Source organism: Nicotiana tomentosiformis, chromosome 7 (genome assembly GCF_000390325.3).
Source record: "Nicotiana tomentosiformis chromosome 7, ASM39032v3, whole genome shotgun sequence".
Classification (NCBI taxonomy): domain Eukaryota; kingdom Viridiplantae; phylum Streptophyta; class Magnoliopsida; order Solanales; family Solanaceae; genus Nicotiana; species Nicotiana tomentosiformis.
This window is the reverse complement of record NC_090818.1, coordinates 22,207,243-22,217,882: the sequence shown is the minus strand read 5'-3', so window position 1 is coordinate 22,217,882 and position 10,640 is coordinate 22,207,243. Positions and strand designations below refer to the sequence as shown.

Sequence of the window (10,640 nt, the reverse complement as noted above, 5' to 3'; positions counted from 1 at the left end):
TTACTCGGTCCGTCCCATTTAATGTAAAGGTGTTGTGTTCAGATTTCGAGAGTAAAACAAATTTTTCTTTGACAATGACTTTTTCATATATCTTTTAAATTTTTTAAATTATTAATTATTGTGAGTTAAATTACTTTTTACGTAGTTTCCAAATATGTATATTTTTTGAAATAAAATTTAAAGCTGTAAAAATAAAATTTAAAAGTGTTACTTAAATTGGGATAGAGAAAGTAATAATTTCAAAAACCAAGGAGGACAACAATTTCAAGGATTATGGTAAGTGAAATACAGTTGAGATTATAGAGATGTTAACCATTGGAAGAAACAGGCCAAGAAATCTAGGCCATACAAGTAGACCTAATTGTCTACTGCATTAAATTTGAACAGCAGAAGACTGATGGTATTGAACTGGATTTAGGTTGGCAATTCTCACCCTCTTGAGTCTGCATCAGCCAATTAATACCCATGTTGCTTTGTGATAACATTCAGAAGCAAACACTCTTCAATCTTTGCTCTCAAATAGTTCGATGGCAATTGTTTTATATTCTGAATCGAAATTGTTTTTGACCAAAATTTTGAAAAGTAAAAGCAGTTCAATATCTTAACATATTCTTGAACAACAGAGACAAATATTTTATCAATATTTGAAAAAACACATTTTTTAAAGAAAGGTTCAATATTTTTAAATATTCTCGAAAAAAGGTAGAGATATCATTTATTATACAACAAGCTTATCAAATTTTTCGCAAACCTAAATAAATGGTTAATGCATTTTTTCTTTAGTAGTTTAATCTTTCAGATAATTATTCGTATAACTCAACTTGTTCACAGTGCCACCATATTAAATATATTCAAAAAAAGGACCAAATATGCAAGGCAGAATATATATTACAGACTCAAATAATAATTAAATATGTAATTTCTCTCATTAACTTAAACTTTTAAATGAGGCTATCTGCTCTTCGGTTCGATTTACAGACTATAATTACCTAATATTTGTAACTAGAAAATTTGCCCGCATTTCGCAGTCGTAAAGGACTTTATTGAACTTATGAAATAATCTTTCCTAACGCATAAACAAAGAAATAAATTCTTGTAAAACTCAAATATTGAGAATACTCCACACATGATTAAAAGGACCATAACACCTAAAATGTGGAAGGAAATTCGGATAAGATGGAAACATATTCATCTAATAGAAATTTCCGTCTAAAATGTGTGTGTGAATATATGTATACTACTTATTTAAGATATAAATATATATAAAGTACACAAGATCTGACAAAGAAAAATATGAATTGCCTTCTCAATGTTGATTTATCTTTTATAATAATCAAGCATCAATTTATTCTACTTTCTCTATTAAAACTATAAAACCTTAAACTTCACGATGTGATGGACACCGTATTCGCATTCTCAAGAACATCATTGATACGAAATTCTCCTAAAATCAATTCCAATTCAAATTAATGATGAGTATACATAAGCAGGAGATCCAAACTTGTATTTGAGTGTCATTTGACTCGTTTTTTAATATGTACATATCAATTTCACCATAATTTGCAAGTGAGAATATTAAAGCTTAAATTTTTTCAAGCATTAAATCCCCCTATCAAAACAAAGATAATATTATTCAAGAAAAAACATAAATATTGAGAGATAAAAATACATATACTTCATGCACCGCTTACACATATGAATATTCTATTAATCGATTTGTTAATTCTTAGGAGTAGAATTACACACCGACAAAAATTCGCCGTCAAATTCCGATCAATTTTTGTAGCCTTTTAAATACCCGGATAATATTTATATGATAAACGTAGCTCTTCAGTAAACCAGAATACTAAGGTAGATCACGAGAAAAAAGAAGACAAACAGATCCGCATATACAAAATAACTGATGATGAATTCTCCCGATTATTTTTTCAAAATTTCATTACTGCAAAATGCCTAAAATCAAACAGATAATCATCAGTAGGGGTGTACAAACCAAACTGATAACCCGCACCAACCCGATAATCCGAGTCAACCAGGAAAAGAAACCCGACTAGTGGTTTGGTATTGAAAAATAAAACCCGACCATAATAGGTTTGGTTTGGTATTAACTAAAAAAAGTCAAACTGAAACCAAACCAATCCGACATTACATGCATACATATTTTATATATTAGATAGATAAAAATATTTATTAGAATGTAAGTTATAAATATTTCTTCTTCTTTTTTATAATTTCTATATTTAGCATAATATTTTAAGTTGGTTTTATAGCCTATGTAAATTTTTTTTTTTGTCTGGACCATAAAAGAATAATTGAGTCCAAACCAAAAACTAGTCCTAAAGCAAAACTAGACTAAACTAGTTCTAAAACACTAAAACAATCGAAACTATTTTGCCTATTCTCCATTAAATTATGACTATTTCATTGTCTCCGGATGTGATTGCAATGGACACTATTAAATATGAGAAAGTAAGGATATTTGAAGAGTTTGTTGATCGCAGGCTATACAAGATCTTGTGGACGTGCAAATGTTCTATAAAGGACTTCTCTATATGTTCTTTTAAAAAGATTATCTTTGGAAGAAGAGGGATGATTGATTAAAGTTTGTCCATCAGTTTTCTTGAACTTAAATTGGAACATACAACCTATTGACTAGCATAGTTGAGGTCAATACTAAAAAATAAAAATATGGTTGGTATTGGTAAAATCATATTTAGGACTAAAGAAATATCTGGAGCATAAGTTTATCGGGAAAAAACCCCGAAAAATTCGAGAAACCCGAGAAAAATCGATATTAAAAAACCCGAGTTTTGTTGGTTTGGTTTGGTCTATAGATTTAAAAACCCGATATAATTAGTTTGGTCTGATAATTATAATATCTGAACCAATACGACCTATGTATATCCCTAATCATAAGTTAGTCAATTATTTTTGAAGAGAAATGCTAATAGAGTAATAGTTAACATATTCAACAATAAAGAAATATACTTGAGCAGTTTAAAAACTAAAGCATGTTAAATATAGAATCAAATCAAAAAACAAAAGAAAGGAAAGTAAATAGATAGAGTTATTGAAATTCTCAATCTCTCCTACCCACGGCTGACGGATGCAATCCCTTGTCCTACTATAATACTAAAAATAAGTAGAGAGAACGTGGATCATTGTAAATCTTTTGTTAATAAGAATGCCCAAAAGCACTTTCCAAGATGTTCCACACCTTTCCGCATCATATAATGTTTATATATAATTAATAAGATGAACATACGGTCATGAACCTATTAGTATAGAAGAAAAATGAGGAAAAGAGAGAGAGATTTTATAGGAAAAGAAAATAAATTATAACACAACACTATGGACGAATACGTAGGGTATATTTGATCTTATGCAGTTTTTATAGACATGAAATAAGAAAAAAGTGTAATTAGTTAGGCTGAACGAGTTCATGTCCCACGTAGTTGAAGGAAACAGGAAATATTTTAGTAAAAGAAACAAATAAAGATAAGTAATAAGGATTTGGTTTAAAACGGTTGTTTTTGGGAGATATGTGAAACTGTGCATTATCTGTTTCTTTATCTATTAAAGTGATGCAGTTAAAGCTTTAATTATTTGGATGAATTGTTTGAAACGGTGCTTTAACCGTAATTAAACCTTAATTTTTTAAATTTAATAATTGAGTATTGTATTAAAATGAGAGAAAAAAATTCAAAAAATTGAGAAATTATATATATATATATATATATATATATATATATATATATATATATATATATATATATATATAGATTTCTCTTTGTTGATTCCCTTTGACCCAAATTTTAGATCTAAGTTTAAATAATTAGATTTTCTTAACAAGATAGGATTAATCTTAGCCGACAATAATATCCACTAGATTATTTAACCAGTGATGTGACAAAATGTTACAAAATTTGTGGTAACAATGGTAAATATATAATAATGAACCGCACTTAATTGCACAAATATGAAGTGAATGGCATTTAATAGCAATAAATGATGTATAATGATATTTATGTAAATATATGTAATAGAGATGACCGAAAAAGAAGATGAAGCCTTGAATATTCGAATTCTCCTTGGATTGTGGGAGAAAAGTTAGACAGGAATCTTAAGAAAAAAAGTGTATTTTGTATGTATGTGATAAAGCAAGAATCTCAAAGAATGTTAAAGTGTTGTTCTTTTACAAATAAGTGTTTTTCCCCTATAACTATATATGTCTCTTTCTATTTATAAGGGGACATATGCCACAAAATATCAATAGTACAGATCCAGAGACTATTTCTCTTTAAAGTTTTATTCTAAAACTAATTGTTATTACTCTATTTTGTTCGTCCTCGACCTTGATCCAGCTCGATACATTGTTAGATCACTTTGACCTTGAATTTGTCTTCTGCTTCTGCTGAAGCCATACCGATGACACGTGGTCTGAATACAAGTACGATAACTTTTGGCCTATACACTTTCTTCCTTTCCACATCCTTTTGACTGTCTTCAGGCACTTAACTAAATTTCCATTTCGAACACATTTTTGGTATATAATTTCTATTCCATTGACAGAAATGGCCAAACTATTGGCCATACAATTTAAGCAATGTTTTGACACCACCAAATAGTTAGGTGCCGACGAGCCCTTGTTCGTCATTCATATTTTCGATATTACAAGTACGAGATTCTTTAGGTCACTTGAAATACTACACTGCAAATTGGCGGATACATATTGGAGTACTAATTTTGTCCCACAATATTATACGGTGATAATACTGAAACATTTCTATGATATAATTTTTATTTCACAACTAGTAAGAAATCATTGTCTAATTTACACCGAACGTAGATGTCGGCTTAATACACCAGACCCTGCTAGTATTCTTTTTGAAAAATCAAGCATTTCTTAAACTACGACTTTTTATCAAGCGTGTACTTGAGTCGGGTTGGTTCGGATTTTCTAATTACCAAACCAAACTGTATCGGATTATTAAATCTAAATACCAAACCAAATCAATAAAAGTCGGACTTTTTACTCTCGGTTTTCTTCGGTTTTTTGAATTTTCGGCTTTTTTATAAAACAAAAATTCATAAAGTCTTCATAGCACAAAACGTAAAATTTGTGCTCCAAATATTTCTTTAATCCTAGTAAGACAGAACTATATAAGGTGTTTTTCAATAAAATAACATAAATATGAGATGTGTCATTGCATTGTACTAAAATATTCAACAATAAAGATAATAAAATCGCATAAAATAAATATTATTAATAAGCCATAATGAAAACAAACATAATTTAAAATTATGACTAATAAGTACTATTATTTACTTGACTAACCACTAAAAGAAAAATAAGTTATACATTTTATCTAAACCATGGAAAAACTAAAAAATAGATATCCAATACTATTTTCATTCATAGTACAATTGAATTAAATGTATTTTATTAGCATTAGTATTGATTTGATTATGGTTTAGGATTTATTTGAGTTACTAACATTTATGGACTATGAAACTTATTAGAGCATCCAAAAATTATAAGCCCAAACTTGAAATAATACGTTAAAAGATAAAACTATAAAAAAACTTAAGAAATATTTATAAACTACACTACCATAAATATTTTTATGTATTAAATATATTTAAAACTTCTATATATATGATGTCGGGTTGGTTTGGTTTCGATTTGACTTTTTTTAGTTAAAACCAAACCAAACCAAATATGGTCGGATTTTTTTTTCCAACACCAAACCAAATCAAACCAAACCATAGTCGGATTTTTTTTCTGGGTTTGGCTCAGATTATCGAGTTGGTGTGGTTTGTCGGTTTCATTTGTACGCCCCTACTTTTTACTTTTTAGTACTATATCTCAAATGGTTCTAATTTTAAAAAAGACGATCCATATATTCCACACTCCACAATATAATTTACTTAACTTTAAATATGTGTACATTTATTTTTAAAATGTGGAATTTCGTAGCCAAAAATTTAATGTGATTCTCCGTTAATCAGCTCACACGAGGAACAGAAAAGAAAGGCAATGAGGTTCTTTCTATTCAAATGCATAGGAGTCATGTCTTGTTCCCCAATCAGTTTACATTTGGAAATGTGCTGCTCCTCTAGGTAATTAATTTATAGGTTGAGACAAGTAAACAAATATCATGCTAATTAAAGTTGTAACTGGTAGCTTTTGTGGGAATGTGGTTGTTGAAAATGTTTATAATCAGTTGATGTGTGTAAATGTTGGTTGGTTGATGAGTCTAAGAATCTATCTGACGAAGTTGCCAAAATCAGTTTATCTTAAAAGGTTGGAAGCTTGATTCTAGGCGCAGAATCCAAAAATGGATGCATCTTTTTAGACAACCAATTTGCCAGAGCATTTTGCAAAGAAAATAATAATGCAATTAAAACCTCAAAGTTTGAATTATTTTCTTCTAACAAACGTGTAAAGAGCAGTTGGCCAGTGGGCTCATGTCATTGAGAATTGAGGGCAGATACAAGAAAAGAATGTTTTTTTCATTTAACTCTGCGGTTTCAATATAACAAAGAGGAAATACTCCCTCTTTCTGAGGTTCTCACTTACAATAAATTCAAAAGCTAGTGGCTGATTGGATACATCAGCATTACCTCTTTTATCACTATAACAAAATCCAAGATCTTACGAGCACAACCTTAAATAACTTCTTGGTGTGCTACACTGCGTAACCTGTCTGATTCCGGAGGATTGCAGAGAGGAAAAACTGCAATGTGCTAAACAAGTGCTGCAAACTTCTTAGTAGTTTGATGAAGTAAACTGCACCCGTGGTGTACTGTTTAGTTCGGAAAGGGAAGAAAACTTCCCCAGAAAAGCACCCTTGTTCCATATGCAAGTCTCTACAGATTCTTTTGGGCACCTATACATGATCCAAAAGGCATGGATCTTATCTAGCACAAACCTAACTTTCCCCAAAGAGCCTTTTTCTTCCCTTTTCAACTTCACATCATACTTTACAGCTCAACGAACCAAGAGAGGCAAGTTCTCTGTATCGCAATAGCTGTCAATTGGTATTCGTGTACCATGTTTTCAGAGAAAATATACTTGGACATTTCCTATGTACAGAGTTGACCAACAGAAGCTACTCAACTCAAATTACATAAGATATGTCGTGAATGCTACTGAGCATGATGTCCGGCTTAGCATTGATGGTTTTATCAACCTTCAGAGTCTTCACCTTCACCACCTTGAGAATCTTCAGCCACGCCATCTTCAGGTTCAGAGTCTGTAAGCTGCTTCACATCTAAATTAAGCCTCATTTCCTGACTAACCAAATCAGCAAGGTCAAACCTACCTGCATTTCCATAGGCATCTATGATTGCCTCATATAATGATTCATTGGGCTCAATGAGTCCATATTTTAACTGGCCATATATCCGCTTTATACCTTCAACCATGCCAGCTTTCCCATAGCAACCTACAAGATTAACAAATGTGACAATATCTGGTTCCAGTCCTTCATCTTGCATTCTCATGAATATTTTTAGTGCTTCATCAATCTGCCCTGAAGCTCCATATGAATAAATCACAACATTGTAAGCAAAGGGATGAAGCCCCAATCCTGGTTGTGTGATGATGTTGCAGGATTCAATTGCAAACGCGTGCAAGCCCACTGCAGAGAAAACAGAGATTATCACAGCTTGTCTCGCGTAAGGTTTACCTTCTCGGTAAGACAACTCAAGCTGTCTAACTGCCTCTGCTGAGAAACCTCCCTTTTTCAATATTGTGAATAAAACTTTAAATGTGCCCCCATCTGGCAGAAGTTTCCTGTTAATAACCATTTCATGCAGCAGTTCGGCGCATTCAACAAGCTGCCCGTTTGTGGCATAGCATGCCATTACCTTATTGAATGTCACGCAATCTCTAAGAAGTCCAGACTGCTTCATGTCCTCTGCTATCTCAATGGCTTCATCGAGCATACCCATGTTCTTGTATGCATAAATCAAAGTTGCAAAAGTAACACCGTCGGCCTGGCCTCTCTCCCTCAAGTAATTAAATATCAATTTTGCTTCAGACAGCATTCCAAAGTCCGCGTAGAGATTGAGCATACTGTTGGATGCAATGATATCTGGACCTCCATCAAAGTTTTTTATCTGCTCAAACAGTGCTTTTGCTCCCTCTACTGACCCGAGCTTACCATAAGCCTTAATCATTGAAGTCAATATTATTTGATTAGCTTGAAGGCCAGAGTCTTTCATGACATGGAAATAACGCATAGCTTCTTCAAATTTACCAGCTTCAGCAACCCCATCAATTAAAGTTCCATAAACAACCTCATTTGGTTTTACACCTGCTTTTGACATTTCATCGAAGACGCCAACAGCATCAGAAATCCTATTCATGCGCACATAACTAGCAATTAGTGCAGAGAAGGTAGAACATGAAGGTTTAAATCTCAATCCTTGCATTTCGGCTAAGAGCTCTCTGGCTTGGTCAACCAAATCACCCCCAGAGAACATCTGGATTAGAGAGTTATAAGTGCATTGGTCAGGCCATGCCCCTTGGCTTTTCATTCCTTTGAAGAGTGAGAAAGCTTTATCATACAGCTTTGCGATGCCATATGCTTTGATCATGACATTATACTCTACAACTTCTTTCTTTGGAATAAAATTCTTGTCTCTCCTATCAAAGAACACATCTTCTGCTTCAATCCAGAGTCCCTTATCGGCATATGCATCAATGATGGCAGCATAAGCTGGTGACGAGAACCCACCATTCAGTTGGCACTTGTCAAAAAGCACCTTCGCACGGTCAATCAACCCTTCATTGATGTACATTCTCATAATGACAGGAAGAGAGTGTTCATCTATATACATACCTAAACTTTCAATTTCACCAATCACATCTTCAACCTCCTGGATCATATTTTGTTTGCATAGTATTTGAATTATTGCCCTACAAGTCACAGCATCAGGGAAGAGTCCTGTCCCCCTTATCTTTCTGTACCACTCAAGAGCCCTATCAATCTTACCCGCATTAGCATAAAGAGACAGGAAGATGTTGTATGTTTTCGTGTCAGGAGATATCCCTCTTTCCTCCATCTTGTTCAGCAAAGCTTCCGCCTCTTCCAAGTGACCATGACTTCCACAAATAAAGATCATAGTATTGAAGGTAATGGCGTCCAAGGCCACCCCTGACTTCAACATCTCATTAAATACATTCGCAGCGTCCTGCAAGCGACCAGCCTTCCCGTACAAATCAATCAGAGTATTGTAGGTGGCGGTCATTCGAGGTTTCTTACCAGTGTTCTCAACTTCTGAAAGACCTAAAACTCTAGAAGGATTCCTTCCTCCTGTCCTGAAAAGCTCAGTCAACAAAAACTGCTTCAAACTGAAAGGTTCAGAGTCGTCTATACAATCCAACTCAAGATCATCCATTTCAATCTTTCCAATACACCAATCCTTGTAGAACCTATCTGCTTTATCATATTCGCCTGCATCCTTCAAAACCTTAACAACCGTATTCATTGTAACCTCATCCGGGAAAATTCCCCTCAACTTCATATGCTTAATCCATAAAAGCGCCTCTTTTACCAACCCTGCTTTCCCATACACATCAACAAGCATACCATAGGTATTATTTGTCGGAAAAACGCTATTCTTTGCCATTTCAATCCAACAAAGTCTCAACTCATCCCATTTCTTAGCTCTACCTAGTGCCCTAAGTATGACATTATAGTGAATTACATTCGGAACATAATCTTTCTGCGATTTCATCCACGCAAATACCCTAAGAGCTTTTTCCCAACTACTCTGTTCTTTGAGAATCACAGTCTGCTCTTTAGGACTAAGCTTCCCATAATACAAATCAAGGGTTTTCTCAACATCACTTTCTGTTCTTAAAGAACGCAAAATTGAAGGTAAAATACCTCCATACCCCTTTCTTTTACCATTAATAACCGTTCTTGAAGGTAAAGCTTCAGCCTTTGAATGACACTGAAGCTTAAACCCAACGAAAACCCTATCTTTTTGAGGTTTTTGCTTCTGGGGTTGCAAAATCTTTACATTTCTGTGTAAAGGGTGGTCAATTTCGGATGTAGGTTGAAATTTAAAGCTTTGTCTTTTGACAGAACAGTGTTTGATGGTGTGTACGTTAAACCCTAGAAAAACCCTAGAATTGAAATGAGAATTAAGGTTTTGAGGCTTACACTGTGAAGAAATAGGTTGAGCTTGAAGTGGGTTGTGGAAAGTTTCATAGGTTGTTGTTGCTCCTTGTCCAATCTCCATGGAAGTGTATGTCTGTAGCATCATATTTCCTTGTGTTACAGTTAAACAAGAAAATGAACAATTTTAACTGTAACAGCTGGAATATATATATGCTGCCGGCCAGAAATAGAACATAACAAAGGGAAGATATTTCAGAACTTGGGGAGAGGGAACTGCCTCCTTTTTTTTAATTTTAAATTAATCATCAATTTATTGGTCGAACTAATTTAAATTCACATTATATAAGATTCATTTATAAGGAATCATTTCTTATCAGGAATTTATAATCTCCAAACTCCTTGCAGCTTGTTTGGATGGTTGTTATCTATTATATCGTATCTTATTGTTACTTTAAATATAATATTTATTAATTGGTAATACCCAAATTCTCAAAAGTCAGT

General features: G+C 33.2%; 1 protein-coding gene across 1 annotated transcript; it reads right to left on the bottom strand.

The window, feature by feature from the left end:
• Nucleotides 1-6,493: 6,493 nt before the first annotated feature.
• Nucleotides 6,494-10,403, bottom strand: LOC104091567 (pentatricopeptide repeat-containing protein At1g73710). Its single transcript, XM_009596935.4, has one exon. The coding sequence runs from the start codon at nt 10,282-10,284 to the stop codon at nt 7,192-7,194; it is 3,093 nt and encodes a 1,030-aa protein (XP_009595230.1). The 5' UTR covers nt 10,285-10,403; the 3' UTR covers nt 6,494-7,191.
• Between the last annotated feature and the right edge of the window lie 237 nt (nt 10,404-10,640).

Excerpts from the sequence above, each read along its gene's own strand:
- LOC104091567 (XM_009596935.4), bottom strand. The coding sequence starts at position 10,284 with ATGATGCTACAGACATACACTTCCATGGAGATTGGACAAGGAGCAACA.